The sequence below is a fragment of the Lucilia sericata genome, unplaced genomic scaffold (genome assembly GCF_015586225.1).
Source record: "Lucilia sericata isolate MDLA Ls3-8-SP2 unplaced genomic scaffold, ASM1558622v1 Contig000913F_arrow, whole genome shotgun sequence".
Taxonomy (NCBI): Eukaryota; Metazoa; Arthropoda; class Insecta; order Diptera; family Calliphoridae; genus Lucilia; species Lucilia sericata.
The window spans coordinates 38,754-61,559 of NW_023994900.1; the positions used below are offsets into that span (position 1 = coordinate 38,754).

Below are 22,806 nucleotides of genomic sequence, written 5' to 3' on the forward strand. Positions count from 1 at the left end.
ATATAAAACTGATAGGTTTTGTAAAATAATTAAAAAAGCATCATTTTTATTTGCAGGAATTACAAATATTTTTCAATAAAATGTTCTGGAACAAGTTAAAAGTAGCAATTTTATTAAAGTTTCAAATTAACCATATGAGCGTATGAGTAATATGAATTATAAAATTTAATTACAATAAGTATACGTTCCCACCTACGACCAAGTACATAGCATACATAGTACACTTAAACTTGACTTAAAGTAGACTATAGACTAGACTATAGATTAGATAAAAGACTAGACTATAGACTACTATAGACCTTTTCCTTTTCAAAACAAAAAATATTTCTTAGCAAAGTTGTATTAGTTCTAGAACTCATGATTACGGCTTTAAAATCAATGATTTTTATTCGAAATTGTCATCTTCGAAACTGGAGTCGAATTACCGAATATATGATTGAGTAAAATTTAAAATGTGAACACAGTATATTGTTTATATTTTATTTCTTGTATTAATTAATTTAATAAGAATGACAAAATAATGCTTTTCATACCCTTCCATAAACAATTTTTATATGTATGTATACGTAAATATATTAATTTTCGTTAAGAACAATATTACAGCCCAACAAACCGGGACCAGACCAAGTGTGTGGTATTAATATTAAATCTAATAACTCATTATTACGCAGTACCTTTAAGGGAACACGACGATCACTCATATGTTTAACTATATTCGCAATAGTTTCAAGTTTTTTATTGAAATTATTAGCATTTGCTGATCCAAATTCGCAGATTTCATCATTAATGCGTAGTCCCTAAAAAAAACATTTTGTTATTTATAAACAATAGCAAATTTTAAAGGATTTAGAGAGTCTCCAATTTCAAAACATTTGTTTATAATTGACCACTCAAAAAGTTTCTTTGTGGATTTTAAGACAGTAACAGGGTCATTTTAGAAAACGAAAGAAAAAACAGTGTATTTATACATTTCATTAAGTTTAAGAGAATTTTGAGTCTCAACACCGATATTCGGTAATGTCATATCTATTCTCACTATCTATCATGTGACACAGACATCTCAAAATCCTTTTACATAAATCTATATTAATCACACTTACAGCTTCTTCGGCCGGCGAACCTGGCGCAACATTCTTCACTTTTAAAATAGGCTTTGGTGGCAATGCCTCGGCCATTTCACTATCATCTGAAGAGCTATCATTTAAATTCATGCCGGCCGCCTTATGAGACAATTGCTGGGAAGTCTGAGCTTGTTTGGCCTCAGCATGTAATTCATGCATTAATTGTTCGATTTCTTTCATCAAGGCTTTATGATCGTTCTGTAGACAAATAATTTGTTGTCTGGCCTGACGCACTTGATAGACATCAATGTCATTGCGAGGAAATCCTTCGGCATCTACTAAAGGTCCCGACATGCCAACATTATCATTCTGTTAACAAATGTAAATAAATATATTTTTTAATATACACATTGTTTATATACAAAACAAAAATTGCCAAATCATTGTTTATGCGTGTGCTTGAATACAAACTTACTTGCGCCAATATTACTCCATAAGTATTTATTTGTGCTTCTAATTTGTCTTTATCGGACATAAGTTTAAATAATTTAGTTTCCAAAGGATTTGTGTTGGGAACAACCATTTTTGTTAACTTTTTCTTGTAATATTTCTTTTTATTTACGTTTCAGTTTGTTTACAAGTTGTTGCTATAAAAAATTATTCTTATTAGAATATTTGACAGTTGGCTAAACAAAGATGCCAGAATTGTTTAGCTACAAAAAATCGCTGGTTTAATTAAAGGTTTAAAACACAGTTTAAAAATGTTTTAAATTTAAGTCATTTTTGTAAAATGTGTTTTTTATCATCTAAAACTTATATTTTTTAATACAAATTTTATTAAAGTTACTTCTTATGTTTCTAATGCTACTATTTTCATTGTTTACAAATTCTGGCAACTTTCAACACACCATTTTTTTCTAGCCAAACAGCTGACAACTGTCTTTTTCATAGAATACCAACTGTCAAGGAAAAATAGTTGAAGTGGATTTCACTTTTCGTGTATAGTGTGCTTGACTAAGAAAAAAAATTATAAAAATTCCTCAATTATCCTTGAAAATAATTATATATTTTATGGAAATAGCATAAATACTAAATTGTATTAGAAATACATTAGTTCTAGCAACTAAAATAGTCATTTTGTAGACTATTTTGTACTGAAAACAAAATATAAATTCTAAAGGTACCTACTTTGCTAAACACTTCGCCCGGTTGGTAATCATAAAGAAAAAGAAAGACTTCAGCTTTAAAGTACTTAAATAACAGGCAATAGGCTATAAATTAGATTTGTAACAAAAATCAGAAACAAACAGCATGAGCCTGCACAGATGGCTGCATCGCCGAGAATATGGTTTACCTTCGAATCGTGGAGATTTCGACAATATTATGCATCGGGTTTATGGCTCAATCGATGATTTCAAACATTGGAATGATTTACCCAATCAAACTTCAGACTATGGAGCTGTATTTAATTTGGAATTCTCACCAAAAGGGTTAATACTTAGAAGCGCAAGGAAACTGTTTATTTATTATGTATAAATGTTGTATGTTTATTCTATTTTAGCAATGTTCTGGTAGCTGCGTGTGAGAAAAAGTCCATATTGCTATTTGATGCCATCACCCAAAGGCAGACGCATAAAATCAAAGATGCTCATACGGATAATGTTAATTGTATCAAGTAAGTTAAAGAGTTTAAAGAGATTTTTAATGTAATGGTTGAATTAAAAATGTACAATCTATGTTGGAAAGATTCTCGAAAGTCCTTTCCTGAGGAAAAAGTTTTCGGTTGATACAGCTGACGCTGGGTTCACAAACTCTGTAAATATTGTCGATAGTCATTCTTGAAAGTTTTTTAAAGTCATCAGATTCAGTCCATTCCTCAATAGCCCTGAAAATGGTGTCAAGCTAAAACAGTTTATGGAGGAGGTAAACAATTTATTGAAGGCATTGGAATTAAATCCTCTAGGCCAGCGAAACGCAGAGAGCTCTCAAACGAGCTCTTGTATAAAAAACAAACAAAACCAGTCAGAGATCTAATATTTTTACTGCCTTTCACTGCTTTAGGTACCGCTATAAAAACCGCTCCTAACTCGCTTCGGTATTATCGTATTAAATGGAAATGAAACCCAGTATATATATATGAGAAGACATTTGAATGTGAATGGGAGGAAACTAAGTTTTTTAAATAACTAGATTCGATCGTTTTCTGAGAGTTTCTAAAATTTTATTTTTTTTAAATATATATATCTCTAATACCCCATCGCTTTTTTAACATAATTAATAACAACTGCAAATGTTTTTACATAAATTAAATTTAGATTTCTCGATGAACGCATGTTTGCCACATGCTCCGATGACACAACCGTTGCTCTATGGGATTTACGTTATTTGAAAATGAAAGTACGCAGTCTACATGGCCATTCGAATTGGGTTAAAAATATTGAATACTCCAATAAAGACAATCTATTAGTGACTTCCGGTTTTGATGGCAGTATTTTTACATGGGACATCAATTCGCATACCGAACAGGGACTTATATATCAAAAGGTATTTCATACAAGTGGTTTAATGCGTTGTCGCATAGCGCCCGATTGTAGTAAGTTGGTAATTTGTTCGACCGGTGGTTATTTGATGATAATACACAATTTAGACTTAACAACTTTACATAAGGATTTAAATGGTTTCCGGGTGAGTTTTTACTCTAGATTTGAAACAAAATGCGAAGAAAAAAAGAACAAAAATAACAAATATTATTTATTTTTTTATATTAAATAGCCAAGTATTTATCGTTTAATGCAAATGGGTCATCAGTATATACCACAAGCGGCTAAATTTGATCATGTTTTCTCTAAGAAACAAAAGAAAAATCGTGTTGAATTGGTGACTGATTTTCCAGAAGAAAATGATGCTGAAGTAGTGTTAGCTTTACAAGTATGTAAACAACTATAAAATGAAACCTTTTTATATTTAATATCTATTAAATTTTAGATCCATCCTCAAGGGCATTCAATACTAAGTCGTAATATAAGCTATGATGAAAAAACCGAATGGTCATGCATACACGATATCAATGAAGAGCCAGGCGACATAACCGAACGCATTAAAGAGGAACACATTAGTTCGAGACGAAAGCGTAAATTACAATGTGACAGCGATGATGAGACACGTACTGGTTTGGGCGAAGAAAGTGGCGATTCTGATGATGTTTTATTTAGCATAAATCGTAGACAACGTACTGTACGCTCACGTTTATCTTTGTCACGTTTACCCCCACCGCCACCCTCTTCCGTACAGTCTACCAGTTCCACCTCAAATGCCAATAACACAAATTCAACAAGTAATCAACAGCAGCAGCAACAGCAAGCCACAAATCAAAGACCTGAATCTTTTATACCCGATATTTGGGCAGCTGAGGTAACTGTGCACGAACGAGCTATACGACAAAATCGTGCGCGCAACTCAAATGCTGTTACCGGCTACAATTACGTTTATGCCATAAGTAGCGGTGTCTTGCCAGCAGCAGCAGCAGCGACAGCTTCACGCAACACAAACTCAGATTCAACTAATGCACACTCAACCGATTCATCCTCTAGACGGGGGCGTTCGTCTTTCCCCGATCTAGCCGCATCAACTGATGGCAGCAGCACTTCCAGCAGTGATTCTCCCCCTTATGTACCCTTTGAACGTGTACGTCCTATAACAATACCTCCTAAACGCAGCAGTTATCATCGTGAACGTAAAATCTTTCAGAATCCCAAGAAACTCATGTACTATATACAAGAACCGAACAAAGGCAAAGGTTTCATTAAAGAACCCAGTTTCTCGGCCGATGGTCGTATTGTGTGCTCACCCTACGATAATGGCGTCCGATTGCTGGGCTATAGTGATATTTGCTCTGAGTATCCCAGACATTTTCAAGAGATCAATAGCATCAAACAAAATCCACGTACTTTGCATGTGCTTAAAGAACTAAAAGCTCACGACGATATTGTTCTCAGTACGAAATTTAGTCCACGTGAACCTCTACTGGTCAGTGGTTGTAAGAGTGGTAAAATAGTTTGGTATCATCCCATATTGTAAATGGTTATTACATATTTTTATTATTGAGAGTTTGTATTTGTATTTTTTACATAAAACCGAAAAATATACGTATATTTTTTTATTTTATAACAAATTCATCTCTTGAATTATATAGTTTTTATGTAAAGCATAATAAATTTTAAGTTTTTTTTTTATTGGATAATTAATCTTGATTTTCCTAAAGAGTTTTAATTATTTGTAATAACAATATATAAATTTATAAGTGCGTTTGTGTTTATTAAAGAAAACATATTTTTAAATCATTGGAATGAAAATTAAAGCATTATTTTTTAATATAATAAAATATAAAAAAAATAAATAAAAAGTAATTAAAAACGTTTATTAAAATTAAGAAAATTAATGAATAAATAAATATGAATAAATTTTTTTTTGTTTGGAATTATTTATTAAGCAGGAAGCTTAGAAATGAAACAAAAATAAAAGAATATAATAAAAAAAGGTCTGGAATGAAAATCGAGTTTTGATAAAAAATTTTTTTAATCAGTATTCAACTCTATGAGTTACCAACCTCAAAACAAACGCATAATATCCTCCCCACTATAGTGGTGTAGTGTATAAAGATTGGAAAATGGAAGTAGAAAATGAGAAAACACTTACCTTTTACTGCATTCGGATTGTTCTTAGATCTACAAATCTAATTCTTCCATATGTTTACATGAAAAACGTAAGCGTGAGGACTTTGGCGAATGAAATTTTCCTAAAATGTTCAGAAATTGCAACCGTTTAGGACAATTGGATATCCGCTACAAAACGTCACGATTCCCAATCGCCCGAAGATTGTAAACTGAGCAACAACTGTATCAACTGGAGTTTTTCCCCCTAGAGAAGAACTTCCAGCAACAATGAAGCTATTACAACAACAAACACATTTCTGTTGATAGTCTTTGGCCAAATTGGAATCGGATTGTCCTATGCTGATAAGCCGATATTTTAATATTTTTCACACATTTTTCTCTGATTATATTTCGTAAAGAATTTGTTTGCAAAAGATACGCAATCTATGATCAAATTATATAAAATGGAAAAAATATATGCAGCCGGACAATTTTTAAATTTTGTGAACATTAATTAATATTTATTTTTTTTAAATATTTTCTCACGTAGAAATTTTATTTTATTAATATAATAATTTTATTGCCATTAAGCTTAATTTTATTTCATACATTGCTAATTTTATTAAATTTTTCACAGAAACAATTTTCACTACAGCCGCAAACACTAAGCTTTCAATTGTTTACATTTGTATAGTTTTTGACAGAAAAACGAGTTTTGCTAAAAGAAAAACTTATCAATTTAACAATATAACAATTTTTTTACTTTATTAATATTTTTATATGTATAAATATTTAATTTTTTATTAAAATTTTCACAGAAACGACAAATTTTCTTAATAACCTGAAGATCGCGCCGAAACGTACTAAAAAAATAACAACATAACAACAGAGTTGTATTTTTTGACAATTGAAAAAAATGTAACAAAGAAAAAGAGATTACGGATGTAGAGTTGCCAGATTTAGGAAAATTATAATTATTTTCAGATTTTAAATAAAATGATACGGAAAGGAAACGGAATTGAGTAACAGGAAATGAATATTAGAAAACCAGAGTTGACAGTGGAAATGAGTAACAGGAAATGAACATTAGAAAACCAGTTGTCAATTTTTTTTAAAATTTAAAGTATGTGAGGTTTTATTAGCTCATTTTGTATTTTCCTAAAAAGTGTTTGATGTTTTTTTTTTTTTGTTAAAACAAAAAGATTTTTACAATTTTAAATTGTTGACTTTCACACTTTTGGCAGCATTGTGCCCTTTTTGTATGATTTTTAAAAGTTTATGTTAAAAATACGATTCTTTCAGGTCGGATTATGCACTTTTGTAGCATCGTAGAATTGTGAAATTTCGGTCTATGTGAGATTTGATTACGATAGTTCACAAGATACTTACAATTATCTCAAAACAATTTAAATAAAATCACCATTTTTACTATTTTATTTAGATATTTATTTCGTTTCTTCTATTCCAACTAAATGCACACTAAAATACTACAAAGAAACAAAACGAAAAAAAGAATTGTATTCAAAGTATTTTTTTTGGTTTTTTATTTATTTATTTTAGTGTTATTTGGATAAAAATTTAATTGTTTACAATGCCCAGTTTAAAATAAAACTCACTCTTTACAGCAGAGAGTTGTAGTAAGTGCAAGAAAATGAAAACAACTGCATGACTTAGGAATTTTTGCTCTTTACTAGTAAGAGAAAAATCTAAATCTAAGATAAAGCAATACAACTAGTATGTACGTATGTATATATTATTGTATTAAATAAAAACAAATAAATGAACAAAAAAAAAGTTTTTTTTTTATATAAAAAAATCTTAAAACAATTTGTATTTGTATGTATGTACTAAAAATGTTATGTATGTATAGTTTTATATATATGTAGCAATATATTAAGAGAACATTAATTAAGTTGGTATATTATTTATATACTCTTCTTGGTCAGCAACGCAAAACGTATGAGAGAAAAACAAAATCTTAGGATTTAAATGAAAAAACACTAATAATAAAAAAATATGTATATAATTATTTTATAATTATAAAAGTAATTTTCAAAAAAAAACATCGTTTGTTTGTTATAAGAATAAAATTGGGGTTTTTTTGTGATTTTTTTTCTTTGTTTTCTTTTATTTTGTATTTTAATAGTAATTAGAGTAACCACTCCATTGGCCGTAACCACTATAGCCGGTATTGTACTGCCAATGATTGTAATAACTATCGTAGGATTGTTGTTGTTGAGGATATGAACCACTACTACCACTATTCTGTTGGCCATAGTAGGCTGCTGAACTGCCAGAACCATAATTATAACCGGACGTTGCCGCGGATGAGCCATTGTTATAGGCCGACTGTGTTGAGGTGGATATTGATGAGGCATCTTTATGACCAGATTTACGGCTAGGACTATTTTCACTGTGAATGGAAATTGTTTTAGATGGTTCGTTTTTATAAAATTACAAAGAGATAAAGAGAGAAAATACATAATTGGAAGAAAAGTTTGTGGAAAATTGACGAAGTTTACTTTATTATTTATCATGTCGATATATTTCCACTATTGCCTTTCTTTCTGTCTATTTATCTATCTATGTATGTATCTATCTATCTATCTATCTATCTATCTATCTATCTATCTATCTATCTATCTATCTATCTATCTATCTATCTATCTATCTATCTATCTATCTATCTATCTATCCATCTATCTATCTATCTATCTATCTATCTATCTATCTATCTATCTATCTATCTATCTATCTATCTATCTATCTATCTATCTATCTATCTATCTATCTATCTATCTATCTATCTATCTATCTATCTATCTATCTATCTATCTATCTATCTATATATCTACCTATCTATCTATCTATCTATCTATCTATCTATCTATCTATCTATCTATCTATCTATCTATCTATCTATCTATCTATCTATCTATCTATCTATCTATCTATCTATCTATCTATCTATCTATCAATCTATCTATCTATCTATCTATCTATCTATCTATCTATCTATCTATCTATCTATCTATCTATCTATCTATCTATCTATCTATCTATCTATCTATCTATCTATCTATCTATCTATCTATCTATCTATCTATCTATCTATCTATCTATCTATCTATCTATCTATCTATCTATCTATCTATCTATCTATCTATCTATCTATCTATCTATCTATCTATCTATCTATCTATCTATCTATCTATCTATCTATCTATCTATCTATCTATCTATCTATCTATCTATCTATCTCTCTATCTATCTATCTATCTATCTATCTATCTATCTATCTATCTATCTATCTATCTATCTATCTATCTATCTATCTATCTATATGTCTATCTAAAGGTTTGAAATATGTTTTTATCATTCCAATTATGCGTTACTCCGCAGATAACGCTTCAAAGTTGTTAGACAAACTATTGATTATCAACTTTAGGAGGTATGATTTCTTTAGTCCCACGCAAATTCTCCTTTCATGTGTCAAGATTAAGAATATATAAATCTAACTTACCGTTTCTTTTTAGCTTCATTAGCTTTATTTAAAGCTAATTGTAAAGCTCTTTGTGCATCCTGTAAGCCCTTGGCCGAACTACCGAAATCTTCTAGAAATTCTACTTTACGCTGAGCAAATAAAACTTTCTGTTCGGGTTCGATGTTTTCACGGGCCATGAATTTATCCATTATCAAGACGACCTCATCCTCATCGACTGTGGTGCGCTGTAAAGCCAAATCAATCATTTGTAAGGCCACACGGGTGTTAGCGCTATCCTTGTCGAGTGCTTGTCGTAAAACCTTTAGGCCACCCTCTAAATCTTGACAAATTTTATTTAAAAATCTAGCATATTTAATGGCTAAACTGCCGGCTATATTTTTATTCTTAGCGGTATTTATATAATGTTCATACAAAGTTTTACATTTTTCATAATCGCCACGACGACGTTCGACATTGATGCGTCGGTAGGCCACCTGCAAGAGATTAGGTACTCTCTTTTCCAAATTCACCAAAATTTCGGCAGCACGATCGAAATTATTTTGACATTCCTCAAACGCGGCCCACATAAGATGCAGACTGGGTTTGTCGGGATGGTGGATTTCACAGGCTCGGCGATAGACATCGCTGGCTATGGCCGGTATACCGGGTTGATCGATTATGGTCTCTAAATAACGTATCATTTTCAGCCAAAATTCATCGTATAAAGCACAGGCTATTAAACATCTTTCGAATAGCACTAAGATGCGTTTGCGATCTCCTTTTTCAATTTCGAAATCTAAATAATCTTTCCAATTCTTTAGTTGACATCTTTCCAAGGGTTTTACATGGAAATAGGGTCTCTTAATGCCCTCTTCAAATGTCCAGCGGGCGGTAATGGCTGATACAGTGCTTTTATGTATTTTACGTCTTAATGATATGATTTTATCTTTAATCGCATGGATTTCCTCTTCAGTAAGTGTGGTTAAATCACCCAAATCTTCTGTTGGTTTTGGGGTTTTAGAATCTTCTTCCGTAACCATTGCTTCGACATTAGATTCGTTATCAGTTACTTCATCATTTGAAACTTTATCGGGATTTTCTTTATCTTTGTCGCTGTCACTTTCCTTGTCTTTATCTTTATCTTTTTCTTTCTCCTTCTCTTTATCCTTATCTTTTGTTTCAGTGTCTTTATCTTTTGAACTGCCACGTTTTGATTTGGAACGCGATTTTGTTGCAGAAGCGGATTCCTTTAGTTCCGTACGTATCTTTTTGATTTCTTCTGCTGTTATAGTACTGGTTATGGAGTGTTGATTAATTAAATCTTGGAAACTGTAAAATAAAATTAGATTTTCTATCAATAAAGTTCTAATACATCTATATATATAAAATTCTAACGTTACTGACTGACTGACTGACTGATTCACTGACTGATTCATCATCGCACAGCCTAAACGGTTGAAGCTAAAGAGCTGAAATTTGGACAGGAGGTTGGTCTCCCGCCAAATAGATCCACTAAGACGGGATTTTTGGAAATTCGAATATTTAGGGGGTAAAAAAGGGTAAAAACGGGTAAATTCGGTAACCTTATATCTCCTAAACTAGAAAAGATACAAAAACAGTTTAAAGCTTATCGCCGTTCATTTAAAAAATAAACGGACAGGTGTCTGGTACTTTTTTAAAATTCGGCCCCTTTAGGGAATAAACGGGTAAAAACTGTATTTTGGTACTTTTTTCGCACCCCATGTATCTTTTAAACCAGTGCACATTCAAAAAATATTTTTGACTCCTTCATAACTTAACGAAAAAATAAAAATATGAATTTAGTACCTTTTGGATATTCGGACGTTTAAGGGGTTAAAATTTTACCTATTTTTGGTACTTTTTTCATAAAACATTGTTTTTGGTTTATTAACTTATACATATGAATACATAATAACGGGCTCCCACTACGATGTTGCAACTTTTTGGAATAGAATTTTTATTTCGTTAATGGGGAGGAAAAAAGTACCAAAAGGGGTAAAAACGGGAAATTTGATTTTATTCAACCACAATGATCCAATTTAGATAAAATTTTTAAATTTAGAAACACTAAATATCCTAATGGGGTGTTATTTGGAACCCCGGTACCAAGTGATATTTTTTGGTACTTTTCATTCTCCAACTGGTCCTTTTTGAGTTTTCTATGATATTGAAATAGAAACATGAAATTAATAATAAAGGGACTTTTCGCTACTTTTTCGTTCTACACAGGTACTTTTTTGAGTTTTCTTTAAAATTAAACCTAGAAACATGAAATTAAGCATGTAGAGCTCGGAGTAAATGAGAATCTATAAAATGGGACTTTTTGGTACTTTTTCGTTCTTCAAAAGGTACTTTTTGAATTTTCTATAATATTGAACCTAGAAACATGAAATTAAACATGTAGAGACCAGAGTAAATGAGAATCTATAAAAGGGGACTTTTTGGTACTTTTTCGTCCTTCGACTGGTACTTTTTGAGTTTTCTATAAAATTTAACCTAGAAACATGAAATTAAGCATGTAGAGCCCGGAGTAAATGAGAATCTATAAAAGGGGACTTTTTGGTACTTTTTCGTCCTTCGACTGGTACTTTTTGAGTTTTCTATAAAATTTAACCTAGAAACATGAAATTAAGCATGCGGAGGCCTTAGTTAATGAGAATCTATAAAAGGGGACTTTTTGGTACTTTATCGTCCTTCGACTGGTACTTTTTGAGTTTTCTATAAAATTTAACCTAGAAACATGAAATTAAGCATGTAGAGCCCGGAGTAAATGAGAATCTATAAAAGGGGACTTTTTGGTACTTTTTCGTCCTTCGACTGGTACTTTTTGAGTTTTCTATAAAATTTAACCTAGAAACATGAACTTAAGCATGCGGAGGCCTTAGTAAATGAGAATCTATAAAAGGGGACTATTTGGTACTTTTTCGTCTTTCGACTGGTACTTTTTGAGTTTTCTATAAAATTTAACCTAGAAACATGAAATTAAGCATGTAGAGCCCTTAGTAAATGAGAATCTATAAAAGGGGACTTTTTGGTACTTTTTCGTCCTTCGACTGGTACTTTTTGAGTTTTCTATAAAATTTAACCTAGAAACATGAAATTAAGCATGTAGAGCCCTTAGTAAATGAGAATCTATAAAAGGGGACTTTTTGGTACTTTTTCGTCTTTCGACTGATACTTTTTGAGTTTTCTATAAAATTTAACCTAGAAAAATGAAATTAAGCATGTAGAGCCCAGAGTAAATGAGAATCTATAATAGGGGACTTTTTGGTACTTTTTCGTCCATCGACTGGTACTTTTTGAATTTTCTATAAAATTTAACATAGAAAAATGAAATTAAGCATGTAGAGCCCGGAGTAAATGAGAATCTATAAAAGGGCTCTTTTTGGTACTTTTTCGTTCTTCAAAAGGTACTTTTTGAATTTCCTATAATATTGAACCTAGAAACATAAAATTAAGTATGTAGAGGATGGATTAAGTGAGAACCTATAAAAGGGGACTTTTGGTACTTTTTCGTTCTTCAAAAGGTACTTTTTGGATTTTTGTATAATATGGAACCTAGAAACGTGAAATTAAGCATGTAGAGCCCGAAGTAAATGAGAATCTATAAAAGGGGACTTTTCGTTTATCAAAAGGTACTTTTTGAATTTTTTATAATATTATATAGAAACATGAAATTAAGCATGTAGAGCCCGTAGTAAATGAGAATCTATAAAAGCGGACGTTTTGGTACTTTTTCGTTCTACAAAAGGTACTTTTTGAGTTTTTTATAAAATTTAACATAGAAAAATGAAATTAAGCATGTAAAGCCCGGAGTAAATGAGAATCTATAAAAGGGCACTTTTTGGTACTTTTTCGTTCTTCAAAAGGTACTTTTTGGATTTTTGTATAATATTGAACCTAGAAACGTGAAATTAAGCATGTAGAGCCCGGATTAAGTGAGGACCTATAAAAGGGGCCTTTTTGGTACTTTTTCGTTCTTTAAAAGGTACATTTTGAATTTTCTATAATATTGAACCTAGAAACATGAAATTAAGCATTTAGAGCCTGGATTAAGTGAGAACCTATAAAAGGGCACTTTTTTTTATTTTTTCGTTCTTCAAAAGGTACTTTTTGTGTTTTTTATAATATTGATCCTAGAAACATGAAATTAAGCATGTGGAGCCCGGAGTTAATTAGAATCTATAAAAGCAATCAGGGACTTGAGTGAATGAAAATTTAAACTGTAATATTTTCTGGTACTTTTTGAATTTTCTATAAAATTGAACTTAGGAACATGAAATTAAATAAAATAGCTTTCTAAAATATTGAATATATAAACATAAAATTAAACACGCAGTATCCCAATTGAACGAAAATTGAAAAAGGATACTCTGGTACTTTTTTGTTCTTTTACTAATACTTTTCGAATTTTCTATAATATTGAACCTAAAAACATAAAATTGGACATGTAGCTTCCTGATTGTATAAAAATCTTTATGCGATTTTTTGGTTTCTGGTTGAAAATTAAACATGCGTCATTCTGATTTAATGAAAATATATAAAAAGGCACTGTCTGGTACTTTTTCGTTCTTCAACTGTTTTTTTTAATTTTCTGTAATATTGAGACTAGAATCATAAAATCAAACTTAAAGAGTTCTCTAAAAGGGGAATTTTTGATATTGCAGATATATATACATTTACAATAATGATATTTATTTTATTCCATTACGATGAGGGTAGCGAAGCACACTGGGTATAGCTAGTTATTTATAAGATAATAAAATAATATTTATTTCTTTTAACTTCAGCAATAAGTTTTAACTTCCTTTAGTACTGGTTCTTATACAAATGTAATTTCTACTTACTTATCAAAATGTCCACTGTAACCTTGTGTTGGAATGGCAATTAAACGATCATATATCTTCACCATATTCTGATAGCGTTTTCCTTCATTTTCCCACTTCAAATAGGCATCCCACAATTTATCCGAACGAAATTCTAAACCACAAGATTCTACGGCTCTTTCGAATTGTGAACGTATGTAATCTTCATCGTCACTATGATTTGATTTGACATGTGCTAAATAGTGAATCCACAAATCAACCGAGAGTGGTATTGCTTCCAAGCCACGTTCAAAGACCTACATTTTTTTATTTTGTTGCGTGTTGTAGTTTATTTTACATTTAGTTTTTGATAATTTGTAGATAATTGTTGAAGTGGTTTGGGGAAATAGAGAAAAAAAAGAGATTTTTGGCAAATGTTTAGTTGGATAATGTACTTCATAGATACTTAACTGTTCAATGGGTTTTTTTAATTTATTTTTTTTTTTTTGTTTTATTTGGTCTAGTAACATTTCTAATGTATTTCTGGGTGTGTGTGTGTGTGTGAAGCAAGTTAGTGTACAAGGAAGGAAGGAATGATGAATATTATTTATATGAAGCAATCTCGTAGGAAGAAAAGCAAAGCAAGGTATTAAATTTAGTTTGTATAGGCAGCGTAAGTACACAGGAAACTTTTCAATTCCTAAATTCAAAATCCTCTCCCATATTACGTTATTTCGATTAGCGCCATTTTATCAAGATAAAATTTGATAGAATTTGTCGTACAAATTTCAGTGTCTGACTAAGATTTATTGGTTAGATCAGAATTCATGATCATAAAAGCTTAAAAATCCATCAGCAACAAATATGACTTTCCCAAAATTTCTTATAAACTATTTCCCAAAGTCTTTATCAGTAGAAAATATTTGGTTCGAAAACGTGCTTTGATTAAATTAATTTTGTTTCACAAAACATAACAACAGAATTATATTTAGAAAAAAATAGTATTTAACAACTATTTTTAAGTTCTGCAAAGAAGTAATGTTTTTAGTACCACATTTATTTTGGCATTTGAACGTTTTAAATAATTTTTTTTAAAAGTTGTAGTATTTTACTATAGTTTTAAAGTCATTAAAAAGTCTGCAGGAAATAACAGGAATATAATTGAAATGTATTTTAAGGGGGGTTTTAACCAATTTTTCATGTTTAAAAGATTGGTTAACAAAGGTAGTATTTTACTACTATTTTAAAATCATTATAAAAAGTGTTAGGATATAAATACATGTTACAAAATAACATTTAATAATATTTCCCATATTTTTTTAAATTTTTGTAAAAAGGTAGTAGTTTACTACTATTTTGAAAATTTCATAAAATGTCAGGAATATTATTTAATTGTTTAAATAATTTAATTTACGTTATTATGAACACTTTTATAAAAAGGTAGTATTTTACTACTATTGTCAAATCTTTAAAAAAATTACAGGAATATAATTTAAATATCTTAAGTCTTTGATTTTAACAGTTCTTGGTGTTTTGTAAATGTTTTTCCAAAAACGTAGTATATTACTACTATTTTGAAGTAGAATTTTACCCTTTTCACAGATTAAGAATATAATTTAATACTCCAAAATATGATTTCAAATTTGGTAGTATAAAATTTTTACGGATTTTTAAAATTTTTGCAAAAAAGTATTATTAAAAGTACCTTTACGGTAATAATGTACCGCAAAGGTACTTTTGATATTTTGGTACTTTTTAAATTATGAAAAAAATTAATAATTATTGTGAATATTCTCAGTTAGCATTTTTCGAAATTTCTGATCAGATTCGAGTCATTTATGAATCTTCTGCACGATTAAAATTAAATGATACTTTTGTCTGGAGAAAATGGTACCCTATCCGTGACTCTTCTAAGAGAGTCTTTTATGAGCTCTACTTCTAATCAGTTCTAACTCGTTTTTAAATATTTTTTGAGTCATTAAAGAGTCGAATTACTGCAGTCGTTTTAGAGTCATTTTCGAATCATATTTTAGTATTTTTTGAGTTTTTTCCGATTCATTTCTTGTCTGTCGCAGACAAATACAGTAATACAGAAAACAGGTTTTGATCTTCCAATTCCATTGAATTACTGCATTCGTTTTAGAGTCATTTTCGAATCATATTTTAGTATTTTTTGAGTTTTTTCTGATTCATTTGTTGTCTGTCGCAGACAAATACAATAATACAGAAAACAGGTTTTGATCTTCCAATTGCACGAAATACATTTAAAATCAATCATATAGAATGGATTTTGTTATTGTTTTTCGAATAAGTCACATTCTAATCATTAATTGAAATAATTTTGTAAGCTTACTACTTTGCACAATTGGGTGACTAATCACTTAGTTTAGTGATAGTTGAATGACTATCTTCCGTAGAAAATTATTATAATAATAATTAAAGCGAGATATAATTTCAATTTAATTTACAAAAACTCTACTTTATATGGCTCCAACTCAAATAGTTATACATTTAATATTATACATGAAATGAGAATTATATCGAACTAATTCTAGGGCACAAAACATTTTTTAACAACTCTTTTATGAGTTCTTTTTCTAATCATTTTCGATTCATTTTTGATTAGTATTTACGAATCATTTTTGATTCGTAAATATTACACAAGAAACAATGCTTGAAATATGATCAGAAAACAATTTTGAAAACTATCATATTTTAAACACCAGGATGATCAATTTATGATTGCTATACACACTCAGTTTTCTGATTAGGTAATCATCCAACAAACGAACTTTTTTTTGCCATTTTCTCAGGTTTAACAGAAATTTTACATATTTGACAAAAAAGTCCAAAACACTACTTTTTTACATTGAATTTTATGATTTTTTTTTTGTCTCAAATTACAAATAAGTTCATTTCTAATCGAATTAATGTGGCGACGTTTTTTTATGGCACAGTAATTAATAAGCAACTCCAGCTCCCATGTAAATATGTGGCATTTCGCTATCAAAATTGTATAGACAATATTCATTATAAATTTTTGCTTTAATTAAAGAACCGAAATTTCCAGAATGGTATAACTCTTTGTTAATAAACTCTCGGAGATATAAACCATAGGGTAAGCTGACATTGACAAGCTGACATTGACAAGCTTAATTGTACAAACGTTATGGAGCTTGAAAGTAAAATATAGCTTAAGCATTTTAATTTTCTTAATTAAAAAAGAAATATTTAATAAGCAACTAAGGTGTTAGGAAAGGATTATGAATAAAGGATATTCCAGTTATGGGCAGGTAGGTGAACACACACACACACTCATTTGTTTTATGTGTTTGATTTTGGCGCTGACTAAATAAAAACAAATTATTTGTATTTTATAAACTTGCTGCAAATACTAAATTAAATATAAGTTACAATGATAAAGTTTAAAAACTAACTTAAAATTTTGTTTCACACAAATATATCTCAAATACTTAATATTTTCATAATAAACATATGTAATAATAAAATTTCACACTTTATTTAAATAACACACTGAATTTCATTAAACTCCATTTGTACTTACGCCTTAATGTTTATGTGTTTTGGTTTTTGTTTTAAAATCTTTTTAAAATCGACTTTGTTGTTGGTTTTTATTGTTGATTTTTTCATAGTTTAATTGATGTTATATAAAAAACTAAACAAAAACTATTTACCCACAAACACAGCCATTATGAATGGTATTTTTTACAAAATTAAAAACAACCAAAAAAAATGAAAATTCTTAAGCCATAAAATAGTTAAGTAAATGAAAACAAGAATTAAAATAAAACAAAAAGTTAGAAAAATTTAGAAAAAATAAAGAAAAGGAAATATTTTTTGAAGAAACGTTAAGTTTCAGAAACCCTTTATGCCAAACCCTCGGCTTTCGGGTGCAATTTTGCTACTTTTAGTTAAATTTTTAATTTATTATTTTTATAGGCAATTAACATGCTGAATCCTGATTTCTATTTCTTTTTTACATATTTTGAGATACTTTCTTTTTCGATAGTAGTTGTTGGTTTTTTTTTATTAAATGAATATATTTTTATTGAATTATAATAAATTCCATTATAATATAATAAATATTGAAAAATACAACATATTTCAAATGAATTTGATTGAATTCGTATTGTACTCACCGCGTTGCAGTTGGCCTTAATACCCTTACGTTTCTCATAATCAGCATATTTACGCCAATAACCATAACAGTATGGATAATGGGACAGAAATGCATCGTAAGCTTCACGTGCTGCCTCAGCATCGGACTAAAGTTTAAAATATTTATAGTTTATTTCGAAGAAATTTTAAATTAGTTAAAAAAAATTAAATAAATACCTCATTGTCCACATATTGTAAAAGATAAGTCCAGCCAGTAAAATCAGCTGGATCATCTTTAACGGCCCGCCAGTATTTATCCAAGTCGGGAAGTTTTTTACGTTCCTTTTCCTTATCTTTATCCTTTTCACGTTCTTTGTCTTTTTCTTTAGTACTACTACTGCTACTACCATCCTTATCTTTTTCACGTTCTTTATCTTTACGTTTTTCTTTATGTTCTGATTCTGAAAAATAAAAAGCAATTATTTAGTTAACATTTAGAAATAGAATGATTCACGAGGAAGGATACGTAAAATAGCTTTTTCTGAATTATGGTAAGAAAGCTATTTTAAAACGATATTTTTCCAAACAAGATTTCAGATGCATTTTCATTTAAAACTTTTTTTGGAATAAAAGCTTTTAGAAAAAGCTTTTTTGGAATGCTTTTTTCAAAAATAACTTTTTCATGAAACACTTTTTTAATAGAACTTTTTTATAAAAAACCTTTTCAAGAAAAGGCATTTCAGGAAGCTTTTTTTCAATAAAAAACATTTTCATAAAAAGCTTTTTGAAATAAAACCTTTTTTTAAACAAGCTTTTACGTAAGGAAGTTTTTTGACAAAAAATAAACTTTTCATTGAAGTATAAGCTATAAAGTCAATGTCAATTTGATCGCATAGAAAAACTACGCAATAAAATGTATTTGTAAATTTACCTTCTAACTTTGCCTTCTTTTCCATGGGCGTAGAATCATTACTCTCGCTAGTGGGGCTCATTGGGTTATATTGTTCATCTTTTTTACTGGAATTTCCCTCCAATTTCTTTTCCGAGGATGCACCACGACTTTCTGCTTTACGCTTTTTACGTGACGAAGACGATTCAGTGTGTTCGTCATTTCCCGAGGGAGAGTGATCATGCTTTTCACCGACGGCACTAGAAACGGGCAGCTCATCTTCTGAAATAACTTCAGCATCTGAAGGTAGTTCAGCTTTTCGTTTTTTATTTGAAGCACCTCCAGCTTGTTCAACACTTTTAACTGACGAAGGACTTTGTTTTTCACCCGCTGGCAATTCATCTTCTGATATAACTTCAGCATCAGGTGGTAGTTCTGCTTTTCGTTTTTTCCCCGTGGGAGAATCTTTTTGATCTTCTCCAAGCGTTGAGGTGACAGGTAATTCATCTTCTGATATTACCTCAGCATCGGCTGGTAGCTCGGCGCGCTGGGGTGCTGGTAATTCTTCATCGGATACCTCTTCGGCATCATTAATTTCCGGTTTAGTGGGTGGTGGTAGTTCATCTTCAGATATTACTTCTGTATTAACCATGGTGTCATCACTGCCACTGGCAATTGGTGCATCTTCTGCTATGGCTGGCTCCGATAGAGAATCCTCTGAATCTAATTTTTCGCAATTCTCCTCCAACACTTTAGATTCGAAATGTTCCTTTTCTGACTCGGCACCACAACCCACCGAGGGTAAACTATTGGCATTATCACCCACTAAAGAAGCCAATAATGAGTTTTCTTGTGTGCCCTGATTTTCGGCTTCGTTATTTTCCTCCTTGCTCTCACGCTGTTCATTTAAATCTTCGGATGTTTCCGATTGACCTACTTCTTCAGTGGCAAATGGAAATGAAGATGATTTTTCATCAAGATTTGCATCAGAATTGGCAGCTATGTTCTCGTGATTTTCCTCATGCACATTTTCATAGATCTCTTCAATGACCTGTTCCTCATAGACCACACATTCATCACCCTCAGTGGAGATAATTTCTTCGACTATATCTTCTTCAATTATTTCCTGCTCCTGTCCACCCTGATGTGAGGGTGAAGCATTTTCTTGTGCTCCAGCAGAGTCCATTAAATTTCCCTGAGCTGCCTCTGCCAACATTTCTTGTATTATATTTGTTTGTTCTGCGTCTGTTGTTGACTCGTGTACTAATTCTTCTTGCTCAGTCAACTGTAAAGAAAAAAATTAAAATTTTATTTTAAATTTATAATTATAACAAAAAATAAATTTCTAAAACCGCAAACAATTAGTAATTACACATTATCAGATGGCCCTTGCAATAAATCATGCAGCTGCCTTTTGAACACCATATAACGAGATATGGTATCAAAGGGTAACTATCATCTACAGACGGAACAACGCCTCATCTGTAGTGACAAATGCAATGTTTTTCATCATTTATTTTGGCGTACTTTGTCTCCACATACATATAACAATCTTCTTTACTAACCTGTTCTTGCTTCTTAGAACGTCTGGTGGATCTGGGCACTGGCGAGGAGACTGGTTGTGTACCAGAAACACGTCTGCTGGAACGAGTGCGTCGTCCTTAAATCGCAAAAAAAAAAAATCGATTAATATTAAACTACATAAAATATGTTTGTATTTATTTAGTCCGTATCTAAGATAGTCTGCCAGCCGCCTTTTAGTCATGTATCTTGTGGTCGAACTTGACGAAAAAACTTCACGTTTATTTTACAACTGTCAATCATGTGGCTTTTGAACGTTTTGCAATTTTTATGTTATTTTCTTTTATATTTAGATATTTTTTAGAAAAATATATTCATACTTATTATTGTGTTATCATTACATATTTTTATTAAAGATTTAGCAAATTTTATTGTATTTTTTTAGTAAAAAACTCACCAGAATTTTCTTGTAAAACGTTTTCTTCTTCTCCAATAGACGCCATTTTTATGCAATAATTGATAAGTGTGACAATCTAGCTGTACGAATGTCAAACAATTTTAAATAAAAACAGCAACTCTGATAATATTTTTGTTATTATTCGGTAACCAGGGTAACCGTGTCATTGTTATAAGGGCAATAAGATTATTAACTTGTCGAAAAAGAAAAAATCATATATTTTTAGAAATAAATCGTGCTTATTTTGGACTCAATAAGAACTGAAGTTATCAACACTGTTTTAGGTTTTGATTAGGGTTCTAAGTTGAAACGTGTTGAAAAGTCGCCTTTTTTCATTTAGTTAAAAGCCGAATTTTCGACTTTTTGCATTTTATGAAAAGTCGATAGTCGAGTTATCGACTTTTTTGGAACAAAATAGTCATGGTGTTTGTCAGCTCATAACACGGATAGATGGATATGTATAATACAGTGTAAACTGCCAAGGGTTTCCCTTTGAGTCATCCAATCACAATTCAACGCCAGGTCCGATGAACATATGGACAAGTCTATACAAGAGGTCGATCTACCGCAAAATGTGGGCTCCCCATTATTCAGCAGAACCAGATCCTGATCCTCTATGAAATTCAAAACAGTATCGCCCCTCAGATTACTCCCACAAGTACCCCAACACACATTGTGTGAGTTAAAGTCGCCGCAGATAAGCAACGAGCCGCCCGACACTGTAGTCAACATAGAGGAGAGATCGCGTTGAGAGAATCTACAATATGGAGGTATATATAAACTTATAACAATGATAGGACCGTTAACTGTGGATATTCTACATGCACAAACTTCTATCAAACTGTTAGTGGATGAGATATTCAAACTGATGCAATCAATACCGTTGCGAACAATGAAAGCGACCCCGCCAGCATGAACCGTACTATCACCTCTATCCCTCCTGATGACCTTAAAATTTCTAAGTTTAAAAGCATCGTTCAAAAAGGTTTCCGAAAGGCAGGCTACTGTAATGTCATTATTATGTAAATATAAGTCTAGAACACAATCTCTCCTCAATCACGTCACCACTGGACTCACCAGTAACCCTACGATCCTTAGCAGGTCTGCGAGCAATGTCCGCAGAAACGTTGAGATCGGATGTCGTCGAAGCATTGGAAATAACCACGGTAGACTCCGGCTCTTCAGCCCGGATTCTCTTCATAGGTACACTAGTTGGGCGTGGTGTCAATACAGGGAAGTTCGTCAAATTAAATGAGGGTGCTGTTCTAGGGTATTGGTAACTTTGGTCTTAATAAATTGGCTTTGTCAGTCTTAGATTTAATCTGATTCTTGTAAATAGGACATTCCCTTGTGTAGGACTCATGTGGGCCGCCACAATTCACACACATCAAGGCCGTGTTACAACCCGCCACATCCAAATGAGTGTCGGCACATCTGCCACATACAGCAGTGGCCCGGGTACAAACCCTATCGGTGTGACCAAAACGCCAGCATCTTCTACATTGAATAATACGGCATAACCGGAAAGTTCACCCGGTTGACACAAACATGAGAGGGTAGGTCATCCCCCGAGAAACAAATACGGACAGAGTCAAATGGTATACGCCCACCATCAACAGTACGGGTAAAACGAAATACCTCCGTTATCCTACAATAGTCAGGTAAGGAGCCGAATTTGGAAATATTCTTGGGCCAAGCACCCTCGAATATTTCCTTTTCCGAGTAATCCACGGGAATAGGGCACACACCCTTTACCTCACACATGTCCGATGGAATGTAAACAGTAAAGGATTTGAG

The 22,806-nt window shown here is 31.3% G+C and overlaps 3 protein-coding genes across 3 annotated transcripts; 1 reads left to right on the plus strand and 2 right to left on the minus strand.

Moving 5' to 3' along the window:
* Positions 1–453: 453 nt before the first annotated feature.
* On the minus strand, positions 454–5,994 carry LOC119609016 (26S proteasome non-ATPase regulatory subunit 9). The gene is made up of 4 exons (XM_037963682.1): positions 5,757–5,994; positions 1,537–1,708; positions 1,101–1,430; positions 454–797 (listed from the first exon to the last, which is right to left on the minus strand). Exons 2-4 carry the CDS (start codon positions 1,642–1,644, stop codon positions 576–578), a joined length of 660 nt encoding a protein of 219 aa, XP_037819610.1. The 5' UTR covers positions 1,645–1,708; positions 5,757–5,994; the 3' UTR covers positions 454–575.
* Positions 2,009–5,428, plus strand: LOC119609015 (DDB1- and CUL4-associated factor 10 homolog). The gene is made up of 5 exons (XM_037963681.1): positions 2,009–2,551; positions 2,623–2,736; positions 3,377–3,746; positions 3,834–3,989; positions 4,047–5,428. Exons 1-5 carry the CDS (start codon positions 2,373–2,375, stop codon positions 5,136–5,138), a joined length of 1,911 nt encoding a protein of 636 aa, XP_037819609.1. The 5' UTR covers positions 2,009–2,372; the 3' UTR covers positions 5,139–5,428.
* A 1,815-nt stretch (positions 5,995–7,809) lies between the features above and the next one.
* Positions 7,810–21,168, minus strand: LOC119609013 (pre-mRNA-processing factor 39). Its single transcript, XM_037963678.1, has 8 exons — positions 21,010–21,168; positions 20,597–20,691; positions 19,074–20,316; positions 18,380–18,603; positions 18,184–18,309; positions 14,066–14,340; positions 9,237–10,526; positions 7,810–8,126 (listed from the first exon to the last, which is right to left on the minus strand). The coding sequence occupies exons 1-8, from the start codon at positions 21,053–21,055 to the stop codon at positions 7,853–7,855; spliced, it is 3,573 nt and encodes a 1,190-aa protein (XP_037819606.1). The 5' UTR covers positions 21,056–21,168; the 3' UTR covers positions 7,810–7,852.
* Positions 21,169–22,806: the final 1,638 nt, after the last annotated feature.

Coding starts and splice junctions, on each gene's coding strand:
- LOC119609013 (XM_037963678.1), bottom strand. CDS start 21,055: ATGGCGTCTATTGGAGAAGAAGAAAACGTTTTACAAGAAAATTCTG. Junction 14,341..18,183: donor TTAAGGCCAACTGCAACGCG/GTGAGTACAATA, acceptor AAAAAAATGTAG/GTCTTTGAACGTGGCTTGGA. Junction 10,527..14,065: donor TACAGTGGACATTTTGATAA/GTAAGTAGAAAT, acceptor TTTATTTTACAG/TTTCCAAGATTTAATTAATC.
- LOC119609015 (XM_037963681.1), top strand. CDS start 2,373: ATGAGCCTGCACAGATGGCTGCATCGCCGAGAATATGGTTTACCTTCG. Junction 2,552..2,622: donor TTGGAATTCTCACCAAAAGG/GTTAATACTTAG, acceptor ATTCTATTTTAG/CAATGTTCTGGTAGCTGCGT. Junction 3,747..3,833: donor AGGATTTAAATGGTTTCCGG/GTGAGTTTTTAC, acceptor TATATTAAATAG/CCAAGTATTTATCGTTTAAT.
- LOC119609016 (XM_037963682.1), bottom strand. CDS start 1,644: ATGGTTGTTCCCAACACAAATCCTTTGGAAACTAAATTATTTAAACTT. Junction 1,431..1,536: donor ATGGAGTAATATTGGCGCAA/GTAAGTTTGTAT, acceptor ATTTGTTAACAG/AATGATAATGTTGGCATGTC. Junction 798..1,100: donor GTTCGCCGGCCGAAGAAGCT/GTAAGTGTGATT, acceptor TGTTTTTTTTAG/GGACTACGCATTAATGATGA.